Source organism: Galeopterus variegatus, unplaced genomic scaffold (assembly GCF_000696425.1).
Source record: "Galeopterus variegatus unplaced genomic scaffold, G_variegatus-3.0.2 Scaffold2250, whole genome shotgun sequence".
NCBI lineage: Eukaryota > Metazoa > Chordata > Mammalia > Dermoptera > Cynocephalidae > Galeopterus > Galeopterus variegatus.
In genome coordinates, this window is record NW_007728361.1 from 72,173 (window position 1) to 95,073 (window position 22,901).

The 22,901-nt window shown below is 50.0% G+C and overlaps 1 protein-coding gene across 2 annotated transcripts; it reads left to right on the plus strand.

Moving 5' to 3' along the window:
- Nucleotides 1-3,196: 3,196 nt before the first annotated feature.
- Nucleotides 3,197-22,665, plus strand: WNT5A (wingless-type MMTV integration site family, member 5A). Of its 2 annotated transcripts, none has more exons than XM_008581067.1 (5): nt 3,197-3,754; nt 9,684-9,817; nt 11,031-11,281; nt 15,651-15,943; nt 19,689-22,665. In XM_008581067.1, exons 1-5 carry the CDS (start codon nt 3,749-3,751, stop codon nt 20,145-20,147), a joined length of 1,143 nt encoding a protein of 380 aa, XP_008579289.1. In that variant the 5' UTR covers nt 3,197-3,748; the 3' UTR covers nt 20,148-22,665. The 2 variants fall into 2 exon arrangements, with proteins under 2 accessions (XP_008579289.1, XP_008579291.1); XM_008581069.1 differs by lacking the exon at nt 3,197-3,754 and adding an exon at nt 9,260-9,298.
- Nucleotides 22,666-22,901: the final 236 nt, after the last annotated feature.

Below are 22,901 nucleotides of genomic sequence, written 5' to 3' on the forward strand. Positions count from 1 at the left end.
AACAAAGTGTGTTCATAGTTCTTCAATGAAAAGTATGAACATTCACTGCAAGTGGAAAAAACTCAAGACTATATAAATGGTCCTGTCATGTGAGGTCCAGTTTTGCCACCAAAGGAGTTTGAAAACCTCTGTTTTTAGAGCTGCTTTTTCTAGAAGAGCAGGTATTAAGTGCCAGGTGAGTGCCTGACCCATGCTAAGTGTGTCCATGGTCATGATGGTTCATTCTCACTGCTCCCCTAATTTTCAAGGTCATCCCATTTCATTCTCAGTACCCTCCTACAAGGTAGACCATGCTGTTTCTGTTTTGGTGTCGTTGTGTGTGTGTGTGTGTGTGTGTGTGTGTGTGTGTGTGTGTGTGTGTGTGTGTTTTAAAGGATTCTGAGGTGCTGAGAGGCTAAATGACTTATCCAAGCTTTCATAGCTAGAAAGTGGCAGGGCAGGGGGTGGAATGCCACACTCCATTGCTGGCACGCTTAACCACTACCCAAAATCGTCTTTCCACTAGAGGAAAAACTGCAAAACAGGAAATAGAACTGTTGGAGCTGCGTCTACACAAGCAAAGGCAATTGGAGAGAAGCAGGAGATTATACAGATAACTCAGAAAAGAGATTTTTAAAAAGAGGTTTGTGGTTGGGTAGCCAGTGTTTCTGGATTGGCTGTGTGGGTACAGCAAATTCTCCAGGTTAATGCCATTTCTCTTCATAGAATAGGCTTTTCTAAGGGAACCACCTCTGGACTCTGGGGCTTGGGTACCAGGTGGCTCTGGCGCCCGTTAGGAGCTCCATTCATAGCCAGCTCACTTCCTGCCTCTTCTCAGCGCCACCACACGCGAGCTGGGTCCACGAGATCGAGATCGATGCCCGCGGGGCGGAGCTGGGGTGGCTGCCCAGGGGGCACGTGCCTCCACTGGCTAGGAAAATCTCTGGCTGCAGCCACTGGGCAGAACAGCTGGGGAGAGAGGGAAGGGCGGAGGGACGCTGCCCAGGGGCGATTCGCCGGGCGCCTAGACCCTTCTTTTTTAGACCCCTGCCTCCCGTGGGCAGATCAATGCCCAAGGGTCGCTAAGTGGTCAAGGCCTAGAGAGGGTTAGGGGAGATGTCCCAAGGGGAGTTTTGAGAGCGTCGGGCTCCTCCATAAGGCTGCACGCGCCCTTGGCGAAAGAAAGGGAGACGGGACTGAGCAGGGGCATCCATCTCTTGCAGTTTGTGAGAAGCTCCCACTGCCATATTTTGTGCGCCAGGCGAAGCAGGGCAGGGCTGGGGAAGGGTCCAGTCAGCTGGGACAAATAAGGACACGGAAGGGGCTGCGGAGGGTGGGATAGCGTTGTCGGAGCCTCGGCCTGCGCGCTCTGAGGTGGTCAGCCGAGGGATGGGGGTAGAAGACAGGAGGAACAGAACAAAACAAAACAGCCCCCACCCCCGAAGTACCCAGGCCACGGATTTTGCGCCTTAAGGTCAAGTGCATGCCAGTGGATGGCGGAAATTGAATCGTGTGTGTGTGTGTGTGTTTCTTTCCAGTGTGAGGCACTGTGTGGGGGTGGCGCCTCTGGCGTGCTGGAGGCAGGGGGCACACATCCACCAACCCCGCCCTGCCGGAGTCCCAACCACCACCGGCATCTGGAAGCGGCTAGCAGTTCCGGTGCCCGGAACCCGTTTTTGCCGAACTTCGCTGTCTTCTCACCTGAGGACACCCGCCGAGATCCGCGCGACAGGACCGCGATTCGCGCCTGGATGCGCTGGGTCAGAGCCAGGGGAGCAATTGTGCACCCCAGTACCCAAACCCCTACTACACTGGGGGTGTCGCAGAATGTGCGCGCCTGCCCTATCCTCCAGCCTCTGGGCTTAGGTACCCTCCCTCGGGTAAGAATGAGGAGGAGGTCCCCACGAGGTTCCACGTCAGGGCAGCAGCCTCCGCGGAGCCCCAGTGGAAGGAGGCTAGGATAAGCGAGCCAGAAGGTTCAGCCCGGAAAGTTGGGGTTCAGCCTCCCGCGGGTCGGCGGCTTTGGAAAGAGCGCATCCAGCCAGGCGGCGGGCAGGCAGCGGCTGCGGAGTGGACCTCTGTCTCTCAGCAGATGCCTGGGGGGTGGGGAGCCTAGAGAAAGGGGCACAAGGGGGGGAGCGTACCCCGCCTCCCGGCACCCCAGCCCGTAGTACGGCTTTAAAATCCTGCGGAGTTTGTCATAGGCCGGTCTCACCACGCATGCGCAAAGGCAAAGTTGAGGTTTTTTTTTTTTTTTTTTCTTTCTTTTCCCCCCCTTCCCTCTCTCTTTCCAGCCGCCTTCGGTTCTGCAACTTTAAAATATATATGTATATATTTATATTTTTTCTGAGAACACCAGGGGAGAGAGGAGTCCAGAGAGAGGGAGGGAGAGAGTGAGGCAGTTGGCCAGGAGGGCCGGGGGGTGGGGGGTGGGGGAGGCGGTCCCCGCGGTCGGTCAGTCTGTCTGTAGGGCACAGGATCGCGTGGAAAGCTGCCGCAAGCTCCAAGCCGCCGCCTCCGCCGCCCAGAGTCCGGTTCGGTGCGGCCGCTTCCCAGTGAGCTCCTTCCGCCGCCGCCGCCGTGCCCCGGACCGCCCGCCTGCCCTCTCTCCCGCCCCTTGGACCCGGGCGCCAAAAGAGGAGGTGGGCAGCCTCGCGGCCATGGACCGCCAGAGCCGAGTCGCCGCTGCGGAGCCCTGAACTCTCGTCCTTCCCCAGCCCCGCGGTGTCCTAGCTTCTCTTCGCCCTTCGCCCTAGAAAGGCGGGGAAAAGAGGGAGGTTAATCCGAAGAGAGAAAGAAGGGGGCGAGGAGGGGGGAGCCAGTGCATCCCCTGGAGCAATCGTCCATTGCCCCCTCCCCCCGAATCTACAGCTCTTCAGAAAGTTCGGGTACGGCTTTCACCCATTTTGCACCCCAGTTTTGCCAGACCCTAAAATGAAAGGACAAAATTTGGCGCTGACTCTTGCAGCTCAGATGGCGACTTGTGCGTTTTCAGCGGCATCTCCCGGAGAAAAAGCCATGCGCGCTTGATTGTTTTGTGGCCCCAAAGCTGCAGTGGGTGTGGGTGTGTGTGTTTGGGTGTGTGTCTGTGTGTGTACACAGACGTCCACACACTAACTCGCGGCTGCACGATCAGCTCCTGGAAGCAGAGTTTTCGGCCACAGACCCGGAGAGGAGGAGCTGGAGATCAGGAGGCGTGAGCCGCCGGGAGTTTGCAGAATCCATGGTGTGAATGAACTGGGGCACCTGGGCTCACGGATCGCCCCCCTTTCCCCCGCCCCGTCCGGAGTTGAGTGGTGGGGAATTTTTTTTTCACCCTCTTGTGAAGAATTTTTTTTAAAATTATTTGTTGTAAAGTCTTTTGCACAATCACGCCCACATTTGGGGTTGGAAAGCCCTAATTACCGCCGTCGCTGATGGACGTTGGAAAGGGAGCGCCTCGCAGCGGAACAGTCGCCTGCGCGCCTTTGCTGGACCCGCGGCTTCCTCGTTGCGCCCCGGCCGGGCCCTGCCTTTGCAGTCGGCCCGCGCGCGTCGGCGCGCTCTCGGTTCCTGGGCTCATCTCAGCGTTGCTCCGGCTCGGGAGCCCAAGCCCAGGCGCCAGTGCCCACTTCGGCTCCGGTTCACTGCGCCCGCCCGACGCGCACCGGAGGACTCTGCAGTCCAGCTCCCAATCGTCCCCCTAGGCTTAACCCGGCCGCTCCGCTCGGATTCCTCGGCTGCCCTCGCTCCGGTGGCGACTTCCTCCCCGCACCCCCTCCCCCTCGCCATGAAGGTAGGTGTTCAGTGCGTCGCCAATGCTCGCCACTTTTTTTTTCTTTACTTTTTTTCTTTTGGAAGCGAACTGAGTTCCCTCTACCTCTTCGTATTCCTCCTCCATTTCTCCAACCGTCTCGAGAGGCTGGAACTACAGCGTCGCTGGCAGGGACCCCGACCCCTTCGTTTCCCACCCCCCGCGTACTGCCTCTGTGTCCTGGGAGACCTCTTCTGGTAGCACCAACTGTTCTACAGACCTTTTCAAATTTGGGAAAAAAGTGGAAGAGCGATGGCAGAAAAACTGAGTGCAGTTCACGGACGACTTTCCTTTTACCCTGAGAACCTTGAGTGTAATTTACTATGTATATTTCAGTAACAGGATAATGATTCAATTCAACAAATATTTACCAAGTGCCCACTGCGCGGACACCGGGAGGGTGTGTGGCCCGGGCTCGCAAAGGGAAAGGGGACCCCTTGGTTGGGGGGACCGGCAGCGTGACTAGGGGCCAACTACCTCAGAGCAGCGTACCCCCCTCCCCCCCCCGGCCCCCCGACGGAGGCCAGGTTGCAGGCTTGTCCCCGCTGGGTAACCGGAGCGTTGCAGGCCCCTGTGCCTTTAAGAGTGCCTGGCGGGGGGCCAGTGCGCACCCCGGCGCGGGGAGCAGGGTCGCGTTATTAGCATTATTAGCCGCCACTGGGTGAGCTCAGGCACTTTGCAGTGGTTGTGGGGGCGGGGAGTAGTGGTTATGGTGGCTCTAGTCCTATCCGCTGGGAGAGCGCGCCTCGACCCCCTGAACGGAGTCTGCCTCGTCCTTTAGAAACACTTGGGCCTCTCTGCGTTGGGAGAGCGGGCGGGGGCCAGTTTGTGAACTCGTGTTTGTTTTAATTGTCAGTTGTATGTTAAAGCCGAGTCACACACTCCGAGGGTCACCGAGAGTTCACTTTTACGAAAAGTTAACGTTTCTGCCTGCTATACAACTTGCTGTTTTCCAAACAACTTTTTCTCTCTGTCCTCCAAGCTTCGATCCTTATTTCCATTTTTCAGTTTCCTAGAAAACAAGGCTGGAATTAGAATTGAGATGCTTCCTAAAAGCAAACAATTCTCCTTTCCCTAAGAAAGGTTTTTTTAAAAAACTAAACCTGGAGACCCCACGGCCGTTTTACGTTCCAACCCCTGTCTGGCATTGGGGCCCCTTCTCTCTCGTCTTTCTTTAAATGGACAACTCTCTGTTTGGAAGTGACTTAGGTCCTGCGGAGGAATCTCGGCCCCCTCAGCCCCTGCCCTCCCGCCAACATTCGCACATGCACTGCCCAACCAGCCAGATACCCACGTTTGGTTTCTGGACAACCTCTGCCAGGAGAGTTTCGAGGGGGCAACGCTGAGAGTGCGCAGCACCCGAGGGGCAGTCGAATGTGGTGTGCATGTCCGAGTGTGTGGACCCTTGGCCTGTGTGTGTAAAGGATCAGTTGTTCTCAGGCTCTCGTCACACTAGCCTCAGCCACCTCTCCCCAACGGAAGACCCTCCCCTGGAGGCCCAGCCCAAGAGTTCTTGTCTTCCCTCCCCTCCCCGGAGCGCTCCGGTGCACAAGGGGTTAGCACAGTGCGCGCAGAACTCTGAGCTTTACCCTCTGCCTTTTCTTCCCCGGCGGTGCGGTGCCGGCTGCCCCCTGTTGGCCTCCTTGAGGTAGGACGCCTCCGAGTCTCCGTTCCTTGGGGGTGGGCCGGCAGCTGCTCCTCTCTCCCTCCCACCTCTGCTCCCCGTGTCCCTCCCGACCACCAGGCCCCACTCTCCCAGCAGGGCCCCCCGAGGACGAGCTTCGCTGCCTGGCCGCCGCAATACGGAAGGAGCCGTGGGTCCCACCCAGCAAATGGGGTTCGGGCAACTGGACGAAGGGGTCGGTACCTTTTCTCCTGGGCACAGGAAGGAGAGTGTCGCCCTAGGAGGCCTGGTGTCTGGCCACAGCTGTCTCACCAATTCTCTGTGGTCGAGGACTAGCGTTGCTTTCCCTCTCTTGGCCTCAGTTTTTTCGTCTTTTAAAAAGTGGGGATAAAACTACCTCTAAGGAGTGGGAATGGATGGGACTGATCTTTTATTTCTCCGTCCCCGTACTCTCAGCTTAGCCTCTAGACAGAATTGACAGATTTGAGACTGTGTGCACAGTTAGACTCCCTCAGTGAGAAGGTCTAAGTGATGTGTGTGTGTGTGTTAAGGTCTGGAGAGCCATGTCTAGGGGACGGACTTGGGAGTAGTGCAGTGGGGAGAAAGGCAGGAAACGGGAGACAACCAGGCCAGACCATTCTTCCCTTGGAGCTCCCCTGGTTCCTGGACTTACTGTCGGTTCTGAGGCCGGGGCGGTCAGAGGCTGCTCACGTTCCTTGCACTAATTCGTGCTCACAGAACAACCTCCGCCTTCTCTCTCTGGCTGCTCTCTCCAACCCCATGCCCGCTCCGCTCGTGCAGGCACGCAGCGCTGTAGACGCATACCCCGGCGTGGGGCAGCCGCAGCTCCCGTGCGCCCGGGCGCCAGGCGTGGGGGAGCAGTGGCTCCTTTTCCCGAGCCCCCGAAGCGGATTTCCTACCGGTCTCGGCCGGCCCATTCTCCATCATCTCCTCCTGCATCTCTCCGCGTTCTTCAGGACAGGACATCCCAAGTTTGTAGCTGTAACCGAATTTTTCTCTCCCAAGTTTCACCATCTCTCTCCTTTCTTTAGGGAGAGATCAGAGTGGGGAAGACAGGTTTTTTCTACCAAGAGAGGAGAATCTTCTGGGAGTTTCCCATCCTTCATTTCGCCACCGCGGGTCAATTTACTTCTTCCGCCTAGTTGGCGTCCTTCATCATTTCCACCCTCAGACACTGGGCCTTAACGTAGCGAGTCTAGTAGAAGGGGATGCCCAGAGCGAGTGAGATAGCGCCAGTGGCCGAGGGTCGAGGATCTTCGCCTGGCCTTTCGTAATTTCTCTGGAGGGACCGACTGCCGAGGACTTGGGCGCAGCGCGGGTTTGTGCGCGCGTCCTGCGGCCCCCGTGCGTCCTTTGATCGCTCTCCTCATCAGGTTTCCTCTCCCTCACCCCTCATCACCCCGGCCCGCACCGCAGTCGATGGAGGATTAAGAACACCTTTAATCCAACGCGAAAGCTTTGGGGGAGAGATGTAAAGGGGATTGGAAACGAGGGTGCGCGAATGCCCTCCTCCCGCCTCACCCTCCCCTGTGCTGACCCCAGCCCTCCTCTCAGGGCACTCGAGGAACACAGTCCCAGGGTCCTTGCAGAGTGTGTTTCCCTGGGTCCCGACAGCATTCGAAAACACTTAGCCGGTTCTTTGGGAAACTCAGCTTCTGACCAGAACTTTTGTCTCCACCTCCCGCCCCGTGTGACACGCTCCGGAGAGATCTCATTTCGTAGTCTTTTCGGATCACATCTCTTGGTAAACAGGCGGGGATGTTTTACCCTACAGAATCGACGTATTTTTTTATTAAGTTCGCTGTGGGTTCCTCGAGTCTCCCAAATTTGTGGGGCCTCTTCTGGGTTGCACCGGGATTGGAAGCGGGGTGAAGGCCAAGGTGTTTCCGGGCAGGCGCGCGGGGTTAAGTCGAGGCGCGACTCGTGGGGCTCTTCTGCCCGATTCCCATTGGGACACCGTCGCCTACCTCTTACCCTAGAGCTAGGATGACCCGAGTCGCGGAGACCGGATGGCCCCACTCTCAGCTGGCTCCGAGTCTGGGAGCTGATGGACTCTCCCCCGGGGCTTCGGGAGGAGAGTGGGTTCGGTTTGTGTGGTTTCGGCTCTAACAAAGAGATCCGCTGTAATCCGCCGAATCTGTTATCAATTTCTCCGCTGCCCGCGCCCCGCCCTGCGCACCCCGCCCGCCGCAAAGCTCGGAAAGTGCGCGCTGCCGGCGGCGATCCTGGCCGCCGACTCGGAAGCACGTCGCACGGTGTGTGTCTGTGCACGCGTGTGAGTGTGTAAGTGTGCGCGAGTGTGTGTGTGCATGTGTGTGCGCTCGGCTTCGGCCGCCTTGAGGGAGAGTAGACTGCAGCCTGGGCCGCGCGCGAAGGCAGACCTCGCAACCCACCCCCTCCCCTGGAGGAAACTTGACACTTCGGGCGGGGGTGGGGAGGAAGACGGAGCCTTCTCTCTCCTAGGCTGGGGAAACCCCGAATTTCTATTCTCCGGGATGCGCCCCCAGCTTTGTGGCTCTTTGGGGTCGACTGGGCAACGGGCGCGGAGCCCTGGATAGCAGGCGCTGGGGACCACATAAGCATTTCCTCTCCAGAAGCCCTGAGGTGTCCGGGCCAAAGGGGCGGCTCGCAGAGAAAAGCCGTGGCACGCTCCTGAGCCCTTTAGCGTCTGCGCTTGCCTGGGTCCTCCTGTCCCTATTACGGCGCAGGTTTCGGGCCGGGCTCTTCCGCCGCCTGGAGGAGTCTCACCTTTCTTCCTTTTCCCGAGGAAGGAGCTCCCTCGGGGGCTGCGGGCGGCGCAGCGCCTCAGGGTTACACTTATCATAGATATGAAAGGGGATTTCGGAAACCCGCTCCTCCCACCCGCGCCCGCCACCGCCTTGCTCCCGCCGCCTACAGGTGGAGAAGTCACCAGTGGGGAGGAACGGCAGCGGAAGCTTCCAAGGCCGACTTCTGCCCCGAAATTCTTCCCGAAGGGAACCTTCGCCGCCAGGACCCCTTCGCTCTGGAATCCGGGGGCCCCGCTGGGGCTCGGGAGGCAGCGCATCTCTGGCCCCGCCGGGGACTCCTCCGCAAGGGCCCTGTCCTCGCCCCGCACCCTCACCTTTCGGAACTGACTGAACTGAGTTTGAGTTGGGCTGGAGAGGCTAAGCTGGGGGCGGGGTGGCAGTGTTCCAAGGCCAGGCTCGCAGTGCCACTATGGCGAAGTGGCCGACAACCCCAGACCAGGACCAAAGGAAACTAGTCCCCCTTGGCTTCTGTCCCTTCCCTGCACAGCAGCTGCCAGGAGTGGGGGAGGGAGGGAAAATGAAATATCGGAATTTGGGGAAAGTTGTGGTGAGGGCACAGAAGGAATCCTCTCCCGGGACAGCGGGACACTTTCTTTTCCTCTGGGGTTCCATCCCTTCTCCCAGTCCGAGGGGGAGCCCGCAGGCAGGAGGAGGGGCACTCTTCTGGTTTCCTTGGTGGGGAGAGCAGGCCTCTCTTGCCATTATCCTTTAGGTCCCCCATCTCCTTCTCCCCGCCCCCATCTGGCTGAAGGGAATCCTAAAGGAAACCCGGGCTGCTCGTCCCCATCTGGAAGTAGCTTTCCCCAAATCGGCCCGTAAACTGATTATGAAACATACGATGTTAATTCGGGGCTGCATTTCCCAGCTGGGCACTCTTGCGCGCGCTGGTCCCCTGGGCCTCGCCCCCCACCTCCTGCCCTTCCCTCCAGCGTCCTGCCCCCACCCCCCACCCCCACCCTGGCCCCGCCCCCCCCCCCCCCCCCCGCACTGGCCACCCCGCCTCCTCCGCAGCCGCCGGCAGCGCGCTCCAGTCGCCTTCGAGCTCCCCTCGCCCATGGAATTAATTCTGGCTCCACTTGTTGCTCGACCCAGGTCGGGGAGAGGACGAGGGTGGCGGTGGGTTCCCAAGTGAATTCCCGAGGAGGGACCGAGCGAGGGGGTGCGGGACTCGAGCAAGCAGAAAGGAGGCAGCGCCTGGCACCAGGGCTTTGACTCAACAGCATTGAAACATGTTTGTAATCGCTGGCGTGCCCCGCGCACAGGATCCCAGCGAAATCAGATTTCCTGGTGAGGTTGCGTGGGTGGATTAATTTGGAAAAAGGACTGCCTATATCTTGCCATCAAAAAACTCACGGAGGAGAAGCGCAGTCAATCAACAGTAAACTTAAGAGACCCCGGATGCTTCCGTTGTTTAAACTTGTACGCTTGAAAATTATCTGAGAGGCAATAAACATCTGCTCCTTTCTTCCCTCTCCAGAAGTCGATTGGAATATTGAGCCCAGGAGTTGTCTTGGGGACGGCTGGAAGTGCAATGTCTTCCAAGTTCTTCCTAATGGCTTTGGCCATATTTTTCTCCTTTGCCCAGGTTGTAATAGAAGCCAATTCTTGGTGGTAAGTTTATTCTGTGTGCATATTCTTTCTAGAAAAAGACTCGTTTGTTTGATGCTTCAATAGTTAAAGCTGGATAGTGAGTAGTGTGGCTGCATTGATCTAATACATATGTATATAATACATTTTATTTACATATATTTTTAAAAGAAGAATTTTCTTTTAATGTGCTAAATTGTAAAGCTTATCTTCAGCTCCACAGGGAATCGGAACCTATAAATCTAGGCCTTTTTCTATGAGGCCCTTGTTCAGATGTGTGCTTGTAGTACATCATGTAATAAAAAGGAACAGAAATTCACTTCCCTAATAATTGTAAGCCTATCTATAAAATTTACTTTTTGCCACCTTTCAGTAGTAAAAGTGAGTTTCAACTTTTATTTTCTGTCACTTGAGGTTATTAACCTACAGAGTCTGAAGTAGGCAGAGTTCTAGGAAGACAGCTAAGCTCTAAGTGGAGAGGTATTTGGGCTTGAAATTTGATCAAATGGAGGTTAACTTGAAGTAGTCACATGTCCCTAAATGGGGGTTTCTTTCTGGTACTGACCTTGTGGATAGACTGCAGTATATCCAGAGGATTATTTTTGACGGTGTTCTGGATATTTTTTTCCCTGTAAATGAACAGCGTTTTTCTGACTGTCAAACGTGACTTCTGTTCACCGGATACCCTGTCTTGGGTCCTTCACAATCACATAAGGAGCCCTTTTAAAATGTCCAGAAACATGGTGAATTTTCTTCAGTCTGTATACTTGCCCCTCTGTTCTTCCATCAGTCAAAAGGAACTGCTATCTCCTACCCGTGTCTAATTGTGTCTACTTTCGGCGTTCCTGTGTTTTCAAGGCAGATCGGTCCAATTTGTGGGGCAAAGTGAATCGCTTTCTCTAATGTCAGGGGCCTGTCCCTGAAACCACCATTTCCCCCTTTTGGAATGGGATTTGGAAATACTGGTTCAGGTAGATGGCAACAGGGGCAAGGAATAGGGAGCGAGAATGCTAACTGAGGGGCCAGATGGCGGGATGAGGACTGCACAATACCTCCGTTTTCTGAGTGGAGTTTAAACAGAGGAGTTTTATGAAGCCCTTCTCATACTTTGTCATGAGGACAAGCAGGAGAGAAAAAGCATCTGTGTGCTTAAAACTATGTATTGCTGACATGCTTTCAGGGGGCCCTCCTCGAGAGTTCACGTAAATCTTGAATGCACATCTACCCCCCTTTGCAGGTCGCTAGGTATGAATAACCCTGTTCAGATGTCAGAAGTATATATCATAGGAGCGCAGCCTCTCTGCAGCCAACTGGCAGGACTTTCTCAAGGACAGAAGAAACTGTGCCACTTGTATCAGGACCACATGCAGTATATTGGAGAAGGCGCGAAGACGGGCATCAAAGAATGCCAGTACCAATTCCGACATCGAAGATGGAACTGCAGCACTGTGGATAACACCTCCGTGTTTGGCAGGGTTATGCAGATAGGTAGGAAACCATTTAACATATTTTAAAATATATATAAACTTTTTCCTAGGAAAAGCCTTTAGTATTTACTAACATGCTTGATGAGGAGGGCACCTTCCAGCTTGAGTGATGGTTTGGGGATTTTTGTCATTATAGTGAGTGGTGTTAATTCTGGTCCTCCCCACATCTGATTATGAGGTTTGGACTTCTTTAACCCAATCAGGAGGTGAACATCACAGACACCTTCATTTTTCTGAACACTTAATTTTTCTAAAAAGCATTTTGTTTAAAATAGAAGCAGAACACTCATTTTGGTTTCTCAAAAGTAGATGGGGGAAGCTGAATCATTTATACCCTTTTAAACTTCGAAACTCTTGACTGTTAGAAATTTTTAAGGCCACAATTCAAATGGCCTAGGCATCAAACTAAAAATTGTCATCTTTCAGAATGCCGGATATGTTGTAAGTGGACAAGATTTTATTTTCCTAATATAGATATTTGCTGAGGCTGTTAAGATATACTTGTATATGTCAAAAGCTTTATTTTTAGTCCCAGAAAGAATTTTAATTAAAAGTCCAATTTACGTTTGTGATTTTGGCAATTTATATAAAAGCACATGCATGGGATCTCAATCTAGGAACTTAAAAGAAATTTTAAAGTGTACTGCTCAGAGTCTGATTCTTAGTTTTAAATATGTTGAACTTGTTACTCCATTCAGGGAGGAGATGGCATTTAAACTGGGCTAGAGGCAATGATTTTGAAAAAAATCAGTTTGTCTCTGGTTTGGTTTAATAGTGTGGGATACTGTTTAACAGATGTAGTAGTCCTTGTGTGTTTTCTAGTGTGAATATTTTAGGTCTCCTTACTTTTATGCAAACAAGCTCTTATAATTAATATGACTGCAGTGACTCCTAAAATAAGAAGCAATTTATCAAAGCAATTTATCAAAGCAATTAACTGTCTATACTGACTGAAGATAAAAAGTTGGCTTAATATCCATCATGGATGGATAAAATGCTTTTTTAAAAAAACCTGAAAAGTGCATTCATTGAGAACAAAAAAGAGTTGTCAGTGGATGTTTGAGCCAAACAGCTTCATAAGCTAAAATAATACAGGACTGGAAGCCATTCCTCTAATTGAATGAGAAAATGGCCTGTAGCCTCAGCCTGCAAAGTTTCGTAGGGCTTTGTCCTTTCTGTTAATGATTAAAATGTGCTAATGTATATATACTGGGATCTGAGTCTAGGAGGTAAGCTTCAGAAACACAGGAGTTTTCCCTGAATATGAGCTGTCTTTTGTAGTTAACTGGAGTTGTGGTGGAAATTTCATTTTCTGCATTTTGATATTGTGAGTGCGCTAAAAACTTTTAAAAAATTATATCAGAATGGTAAGATGTCTGCTTTCTCCCCTTCTCCTGTGTTCCCCCTAAACTGCCTTCCTCTCAAACTGTGAGATCATTTTTTCACATGTATGTGAGTTAGCAAAAATCACACCCCTCCGATGGGAACCAGGAAGGAAAACAGGAGTTGGCACTGTTTTTCGGTGTAGTCACTTGAACACAGCTTTGATTTAAGATCCTCGTCTCGTCTTTATATATAGCCTGTTTGAAGCTAAAATGTTCAGAATACGCTATCATTTGCTAAATGAATTTGAGTTCTGCTGGAGATTTATTTTAAATGTGGTCCAAGGCCTATATTTAATTGTCCCTTGTAAGCATACTGTCTGGTCCTGAGCTGTGTGGTTCTCCCATCTGGGTTGATGGCAAGTGGGAGGGAGTGGTGCCTCCTGACAGCCTCCGAGGGAGCCCTCCTAGATACTATTGTCAGGTCAGCTGATGTCCTGGGAAGATGAGAACCCAGGATGCATCCTCCCAAGCCAAAGTTCCCCCCAAGTGCCTGGTGTCTCAGAGCAGAAAGCTGCTGCTGGGTGACTTGTGGTGGGATGCTGATGGGGCCTTCAATTTTTAACTTATTTAAAAAGGAGATGAAGAGAAGAAAAAACAAAAGATTCTTATGGAAGAGGAACATGGACCTAACACCAATAGTGGGAAAGTTACTTTGCCTTCACTTTTCCACTTAAGGGTATGTTTGAAGAGAATGAGCTAAAGGGACATTTAAAACACCTTTGATGCCAAAAGGTGTATGTGCCCACCCCAAAGCACTTACTACACCAAGGACATTGAGAGTAATTCAGGACTGTGAGAATCTGACCCCGTGATGGGGCCAGAGTCTGAAAAACTCTGGCTGTCACCTCATCCCCCTCCTCTACTCATTTTTCTAAGGTGCCGATTGCCTTGGAGGCAGCGTGCACAATCGCCTCATGAAGGCCCCACTCTGCATGTTGGACACTTTCTCATTTTTCATCATGCTACCCTTTCCTTCCAGCTTTTGTCTCCATCTCTTCTTTGTTTCCACGCTGTGAAAAGATATGGAAGGAAGGCACCATGTATAAGGGGTGTGAAGATCCAAGTAGATGTAGATTTCACACAGAGGGACACCTAACTGAATCAGCAGTATTCCAAGGAGGGTGAATGTATCCACAGGCTTTTTAGTGGCCAAAGAGTACTTTTCAAACTGATGTTTTCCCTGCAGTGACCAATTAGTTTAGCAATTTCTACCAGGTTTGTATTTTGGGGCAAAAAAGGAAATGCTCAAGATAGACGTATTAAAAAAAAAGCATTATTTGTGTTTTGTATAAAAGCTCTTTTATGCTTACTGTACACTCAAAGGACAGTGTCTTATTTTCCTCTGTCCCCAGAGGATCATTTTATCTCCTCTGCCTCTAGCTACAACCTCTTTGTTCTGCAAGTCTCCCACCCAGGGCCACAGCAGTTTCTGTATTATCAGTGTTAATCCTCAAATAACTCCCTAGAATCTGTCTGTCCTCCACATTCCTTTCCACTCCCCCGACGTTCTCTGCCTCTAATTTGAGCTACGTAGATGTTACACCACACAGGAACTTTCTGGATCCTCCAGCCAACCACCAGCACACTCCTCAAGTTATTCATTTTTAAAATGTGGGAGGGGGAGGGTCTGTGGTGAATCAGAACCATGGGCATTCCTGGAAGGGGGTATCACAAATGGCTGTGATGGAAGTGTGGAGCAGAAGTCACAGAAAAGGCGGCCTGCTGGATACGTGAATTGTCACAGCCATACTCCTGCAGGATGACCCCCTGGTTGGGGCCCAGTCCTGTCGTTAGCTGTTCTTGTGTTTCCCCCTTTCCCCCAAAAAGATTGTTAGCAAGTTCTCAAAATAAGTATAGGAGAAACTGATTCGGGTACAGGGATTTTAGCACCCGAAGGGGCCTTTCTTCCCTAGGTGTTTAGTCAATACCCTTATTTTACAGTTGAGGAAAGTGAGGCCCCTCTCATCCCACCCCCAGCCCAGCTTCAGCTGGCTGGGTGTTAACCCTTTCTCTCTCATAGTTATTACATGGAGAAATGTCTCCATGTGCAAGTGGAGTTTAGGGTAGTCTATGATGGCCTTCATTTTTCTCCTATAATTGTTTTATGGGAAGATATTCTTTACAAGGTTTGGGGAAGGAGAAAACGTTTTTCCCCCTTTTCTCCTAGGTTGTGCTTTGTTCGTTCTTGCTGCCATTCTAACACTTAGAGGCAAAGGCTATGGGTGGGGTGCAAGGGGTGGCTGCAGAAGCGTCATTAAAGAACAGCAGGCTGTTTTAAAAGTAGACACTCATGTTCTTGAATGAGAAGTATCGGGCCAGTCAGCTTGGGATTTAAGAAGAGGCAAGTTCCATTTATAATCTCTATGAACTGGTTTAGAATTGTGCTCTGGGACAGTAAAGAGCCCTGTCCTGAGACAGACTTTGAGCTGCTTGATGGAGGAGGGAGAGGTTATATCCAAGGCAGGAGGGGATTCGAGGCAAAAACTAGTGTGGCCGCAACACTGGCCTGTCTGAGTTAGATTCCAGGCCTAAGACCTTCAGAGGCTCTACCCTGGCAAATTCTTTGCTCCTGCCCTATACGGAACTCAAAATGAAAATAATACTAAACTTTAAGATAAATGTAAGGAAGTCTACCCAAACTCTTAGTTTTCCTTCCATGACTTCTTTAATGTGCATTTTTGGAAATAAGAACTTTTGAATATTTTCAAAAGAGTTGCAGAGGAAAACAATCAGCACTGCTTAGATTCCTGCCTTAGGCTCTGAAATGTCCGAGGGAAGGTATGGGGATAAGCGGCTGCTGCTTTGTTATCTGCTTCTTCTGTGTGTCTGCAGAGATCTCTTTGGCTTCTCTGCAAGGTGGGCCCTGGGCCGGGGTGTATGTTGGGGTTGAGGCCATCCTAGTTCCCCACCAAGGGGTCCCAGCGGAGGGAGGTTTTTCCCCGCCTGGCCCTGGCCCGGCCCGGTGACCCGCGTCCTCGCCCGCAGGCAGCCGAGAGACGGCCTTCACGTACGCGGTGAGCGCCGCGGGGGTGGTGAACGCCATGAGCCGCGCCTGCCGCGAGGGCGAGCTGTCCACCTGCGGCTGCAGCCGCGCCGCGCGCCCCAAGGACCTGCCGCGGGACTGGCTCTGGGGCGGCTGCGGCGACAACATCGACTATGGCTACCGCTTCGCCAAGGAGTTCGTGGACGCGCGCGAGCGGGAGCGCATCCACGCCAAGGGCTCCTACGAGAGCGCGCGCATCCTCATGAACCTGCACAACAACGAGGCCGGCCGCAGGGTGAGTGCCCGCCCCTGCCCGTGTCGCTGGCCTTGTCATCCAGTGCCCAGCTCTCCCCCTGTCCCTCCGTGCCCTCCTCGGCCGCCCCAGCCCCTCAGTGTAGTCCTTTCCCTGTCTCTGCGTCTCGTCGTCTCTCCTGCCCCCTCTGTCTCTGTCTCTGCGCATCTATTTCCGCCTCTTCCTGTTGGTGTCCTTCCTTTTCCTTTCCCTCCCTCCTTCCCTGTCTCTCTTCTCTCTCCCTCGCTCCTTCTCTCTCCCCCATCTCTTTCCCTCAGTAGTCCCACCTATACTCAGGCCTCTGCGGAGAGGGGTGCACCCCAGAGAGGCTTCCTGGGGGAGAATCATCTCCCCGCGGCCCACCCTGCTTTTTAAAATGAGTCCCAAGTGCCATTGGCTATCGGAGCTCAGAAATAAAAACATTAATAACTTTCTCCCGCCTCCCTGGAACACGGTTGTGGTTGGCTTTCAATTTGGGACAGGGAGTTTTTTACCCTAGTAGGTGCCCAGCTGAGAAAGCCGTCACCCCAGCGTTCAGGCCTTCTGGTTCTCCTGCTTTCTTTCTCCCTGCCCTTCTTTATGTCATTAGATAGCAGGCCTGATGGGTTGAGGGTTTTCTAAAAAGGGCTTTTCTAGGAAAACTACAGCATTTTTAGCAGTGTGGCATTTTATAGGTCTGACCATCAGGCCAATCACAGGGTGGCTGGAGAGAAGAGAGAGAAACAGAAGTGCCCAGAGAGGACCGTCTTTGCAGCCCTCATGAGTCCCCAGTCCCTGCTCTTTCCTTCCCCTGGTGGGGATATGAAAAGCTACTTCTCAATAGTTAAAAAGACCCTTTTTTTCCTGCGGTTAAACACATGGCACTTTATGGCTGCTTTAAAATGAAGGGGTGAAAACTTTTCTTAACTTTGGCAGCATTGAAAACCAGGGCCATTATTTTTTCACAGAACTCAAGGTAGGTGCCAGGAACTTTCTGGTCAGAGATTTCACTCTTCTGTATTTTGGGGTGAGGAAAAAGGAAGATAATCACAGAGTAGATCACAGAAAACTGGAAGGAGCCTTAGAACCCTCTGGCCCCACACCCTCATTTTAAAGATTGGGAAACTGAGGCCTAGAGAGCCATTTCATCATTGTGGAAGGAAATTAATGGATATTAATGTAAGCCCAGGTGTGTTTTTATTAAACTCAAGTATTACCATTTAGGGGTGAAGAGCTAGAGGTTTTGAAATCGGAGTAATCTCGGTAAAAATCTGATGCTGTCTGTTCCTTTCTGTTTCTGAGCCTCATCTGCATTTTCATATCTGTTAAATGGCCATGGCAATAACTATCCCTTGGGGTTATTGTGAGGGCTAAATGAGATCATGTAGTAGGTTGACCCATACAAAATTGCCAATACTTGACTATTTTTGGCCTACAAAATAACAATCTCATTAGGTTCAATCTAAGGCCTTAGTTTAGTGTCAGCCGTAGTAAGTTCTTGATAAATAACTCAATCACTAAATATCATGGAGGAAAGGATGTGGAGAAGTCAAAGACTGTGTAGATAACTCCAGCTAACTTATCTTTTTCTCAGATTTGACCTGAGAAAACATTTGGGGATGTCGAGGAAGAAGTAAACTCTGCAGAATTTTGCCTGTGCTGGCCTGAGGGGTCAGATAATTATTACAGGGAAAGTGTGGCCTCTCCTTTCTCAGGTGTCCCCCTGCTGTGGTGCCTGCAGTGTGGGTTGACTCTTGCTTCTGGCTGCTGCCAACCCAGGGCCACGTGATGGGAGGGTCAGCCCCATTCTCTTTGGAAGCCCATAAGACGTTGCTGCCACCCTCATCAGGGACACATCATTCCACTGTATGCACGTTATGTGTGCTCACTTCCTCAGACCAGAAATGCCTCCAGGACAGAGATGTGCCAGGCTCTTATGGGCCCCATCCAGGGGTGCACCTGTATTTGGTACTCTCATCCATCTTTGAGACTTTCTTTAGACTTCTCTCCTGTTGAGAAGTCATCAGGGGCTTGGCAACCAAGGAGAGAGGGTCAAGGGATTTCTACGTGGCAAGAGGGGATTTTGGAGCATTTAAAAAGCACCTCTAATATTGTAATTTCATTTGACATCTGCATTTTTTAATAGTGAGTTTTTTGGGGATAAATTATATCATTGGAGCAGTGAACTGAGTTTGAATCCTGGTGGGTGAGATTGCATGGAAGACAGTTTTTCTCTAGGATGGTGAACGGTAGGGGGTGGAAAGTTGCGCGCTGTGCCAGGAAATCATGTTAGAATTTCCTCAGGGCATTAGCTTTTTATTTTCCTTACAGGGGAGAAAAGGTTAAATATGTTTACAAAACCCTTCTTCAGACCAGCTGAATGCCTGAAACTCTTTATGCCAAGAGAGTACACTTTGGCCCCTTTTAAAAGAAAATCACTGATGAATCCCTGCAGGAAGAAGGGAGCTGTTCTGGGTGGAAGCAGCCTTCTAACTCACCCAGCCTCCAGGTCCCTGACAGTTCCTCTCCAACACGCCCACACCACGCAACTCTGGAAGGTCACTGGCACAAGGAACTGTGGGCAGTAGTTACTATAAATAGACAACCACCACCTCCCAGACTGCTGGGCACAGTGGTATGGGACCAGATTCAGGACAAAGCTACTGGGAGGACCGAGGTGACCAGGCAAGGGCCCAGATGCCAAGCCCTCGTCACCCAGGAGAGAGGCCAGATTTACTGAGTGTGTCCAGAGTGCCAAGCACTTTCCATGCCTCTCCTAGTTCTATCTTTACAACAGTGCTGGGAGGTTGGTACCATCACAGTCCCCTTCACAGATGAAACGGAGGCTCAGAAAGATGCAGCCAGTTGCTTAAGTTCAGGGGCAGAGTCAGGAACAGAGTCCATAATCTGCCTGGCTCCAGGGTGGTACTCTTGCCTAGGGGGGTGGTGGTCAGGATAGGGACTGTGCAAGAAGCAGGGGTGAGGATACCTGAGACCTAGGCCCAGTTCCCCCACATTCTAGCTATGTGACCTGTGTCGGCCACTTATCCTGTCTGCATCACTGTGCCATTATCTAATCCAGCCCATGTTACAATGTTGCCTGGATGATTGAATGAACTTTTATAACAGTGCCTGGCACAAAGCAATAAAAGTAGTGGGTAAAGATTTGAACCCTGATACCACTGAGGCTGGACCCCATCCCAGCAACTTACCCTGGCAAGTCACTGAGCATGGGCTTGGGATCACACTGCTTTGGTACAAATTCTGGCACCCCTACTTCCCGGTGGCTGGGTAACTCATCTCTCTCGACCTCACTTTCCGTCTGTTAAATGGGGATGATAATCTCCTCTTCTCTCAGAGACTGGCTGTAGGTATTAATTCAGATAATGCAGGTAAGGAATTGTGAACAATCTCTGGGATGAGTGTTAATGAGTTGCTGCTAACGTTTCCCTGCAAAAAAGCAGCAACAGGAACAATGTTTCTTTTCTGTTCCCATTCAAAAACTGTGTGGTTGTTGTTGATGATGATAATGACCATAATGATGTAATAATGAGGGGCTAAGAAAGTGTTTATTTTGTAAAGTTATTAAAGAAGGCAACACGAAACTTCTAGTAGTGGAAAATGAAGGGGAAATAACACAGGCGCTGAATCATCTGGGGAGCAGGGCTCCATGTAGAATCCGTTCCAGGAGAGCTTTGCTAACATAGCTCATGCCTGCATCTGGGATCGTCCATGAATTTGTACACTGACTGTCTCCGCTTTCCTGCAGACGGTGTACAACCTGGCTGATGTGGCCTGCAAGTGCCATGGAGTGTCGGGCTCATGTAGCCTCAAGACATGCTGGCTGCAGCTTGCAGACTTCCGCAAGGTGGGTGACGCTCTGAAAGAGAAGTATGACAGCGCTGCGGCCATGCGGCTCAACAGCCGGGGCAAGTTGGTGCAGGTCAACAGCCGCTTCAATTCGCCCACCACGCAGGACCTGGTCTACATAGACCCCAGCCCTGACTACTGCGTGCGCAACGAGAGCACGGGCTCGCTGGGCACGCAGGGCCGCTTGTGCAACAAGACGTCCGAGGGTATGGACGGCTGCGAGCTCATGTGCTGCGGCCGTGGCTACGACCAGTTCAAGACCGTGCAGACCGAGCGCTGCCACTGCAAGTTCCACTGGTGCTGCTACGTCAAGTGCAAGAAGTGCACGGAGATTGTGGACCAGTTCGTGTGCAAATAGTGGGTGCCTGCCCATCACCCAGCCCGACTCCCAGGACCTACTTATTTATAGAAAGTACAGTGATTCTGGTTTTTTAAAAAAATATTTTTTATTTTTCCCCAAGAATTGCAACCGGAACCGTTTTTTTCTGTTACCATCTAAGAACTCAGTGGTTTGTTACTTATATTACAATTATTATTTGGCAATAATGGGGGGTGGGAACCAAGAAAAATATTTATTTTGTGGATCTTTGAAAAGGTAATACAAGACTTCTTTTGATAGTATAGGATGAGGGGGAAATAGCACATACCCTAATTTTGCTGTGTGGACATAGTATACATCCAGAAGGTAAAGGAAGTACATTTTCTTTTTCTCAAATATGGCATCATATGAGATGGGTAGGATCCAATTGGAAGAGGGTGGGACAAATGTATGCATGATTTAGATTCTTTTAAATTGTAAATGCTGTGGTGCAAGATAGAAGGTTCTTAAAGGGAAAAAACAGAAAAATAAGATCCCCTTCTCCAGGGGCTGCCAGCCTGCTTTTCACATTTTCAAAATGATGATTTAAAATGTTAAGAGCACGAATCTTACATTATCCCCAAAGGAAAAAAGGCGTATCATATGTCTCATTCTTCTCAAATATTCCATCTGCAGACGGTCCTATTCTAATAGGTTGTAAAACTTGGGGAGAAGGGAGGGAAGCCCCTAGAAACTAAATTAAATAATTGAAAACTTCTATATGAAGACAATGATTTGAAGCTGTTACAGGAGTTAGGCTTTCAGGTTGGAAAAGGATCCCCAAATGATTCTGGACACTTTTTGTTTGGGGAGACCGTGTTGGCTTGAATATAAAGGAAAATATCCTGTAATTTTCTTAGGGATACTTGGTTCATAAATGATAATAATGAAAATAATACATGAATTTCATTGACAGATCCTCAGCCCAAACAACAAGGTAATTGCATGTAGTTCAGCACATTGCACCAGAATAGAAAACCTATTTGAGGAAAACAAGTGAAATCCACCTTCCCACTTGACCCCAGGCCCTCTCTGATTCCTCTGTGCCGTGATGTGATGCTGGCCACGTTTCCAAAAGCAGCTCCACTGGGTCCCCTTTGATTGTAGGACAGGAAATGAAACATTAGGAGCTCCACTTGGAAAATAGTTTGCTACTTAGGGATTTTTTTTTCCTAAAACTTTTATTTTGAGGAGCAGTAGTTTTATGTTTTAATGACATTACTTGGCTAATGGAGTTCACAGAGGTGTTGCAGTGTTTCACTGTTATGATCCTGTGTTTAGACTATCCACTCGAGCTTTTCCTATTATACTGCAGGTTACCCTAAAACTGTTTCTAGTATACTTGAACAGTTGCATTTATAAGGGAGGGGGGAAATGTGGTTCAATGGTGCCTGATATCTCAAAGTCTTTTGTACATAACATATATATATATATATATATATACATATATATAAATATAAATATTATTATATCTCAGTGCAGCCAGTGATTTAGATTTACAGTTTACTCTGGGGTTATTTCTCTGTCTAGAGCATTGTTGTCCTTCACTGCAATCCAGTTGGGGTTTTTCCAAAAGTTTTTTGAGTTTTGAGCTTGGGCTGTGGTCCTGCTGTGATTGTACCTTGAGCACCACAAAGCAGCCTTGTTTCTGAGGAGGCTTGAAGGTCTGACTCACTGAAATGCATGTTGGGTTGAAGATTTCTTTTATCTTTCCTGTCCCAACCCCTTTTCTCCAACCTCTGTTTCTGTACACTTTGTGGAGAGGGCATTACTTGTTTGTCATAGATATGGACATTAGGAGATATTCAAAACTCAGAGGAATCATCAAAGTTTCTCTTTTCTTAGTTCATTGTGCAGAGAGGAAACTGTTGCCTATTAGATTTAGTAAGTCCTTATTTGAGTCCCTAAGGAAAATCCAGCCCACTACATAGATAGCTAGTTTAAAAGATGTTTTTAAACAAGGACACCTCTTCCCAAAAAGAGCCATTAAATGTTCTTATTTCAGACTTACATTGTTTTAAACGTTTGGAAAGGTACACATCTCCCGCACCCTTCATAGGCTTGGTGGCCTTCATGTCACCTCAGCCAACTGCGGTTTTTAATTTATTGCACAAGGATATTCACTTCCCCTCAGTTGCAGTGAATTGCAAGCAAAAGATCTTGAATTAAAAAGCACTAATTAGCTTAAAATGTCACTTTTTTGGTTTTTATTATACAAAAACCATGAAGTACTTTTTTATTTGCTAAATCAGATTTTGTTTCTTTTTAGTGATTCATGTTTATGAAAAGAGTTGAATTTAACAATCCTAGCTTTTAAAAGAAACTATTTAATGTAAAATATTCTACATGTCATTCAGATATTATGTATATCTTCTATGGCCTTTATTCTGTACTTTTAATGTACATATTTCTGTCTTGCGTGATTTGTATATTTCACTGGTTTTAAAAACAAACATCGAAAGGCTTATGCCGAATGGAAGATAGAATTTAAAATAAAATGTTACTTGTATATTGGTAAGTGGTTTCAATTGTCCTTCAGATAATTCATGTGGAGATTTTTGGAGAAACCATGAAGGATAGTTTAGAATGACTACATGTCAAAATAATAGAAGACTGGAGAATTTTACCAAAACCAAACTATTCAGAAGCTTCAAAAGATTTCTATATGTAACGGAACAAAAGGGGAATTCTCTTTTCCTATATACGTTCCTCAAAAAAAGAAATCAAGCAGATGGCTTAAAGCTGGTTATAGTA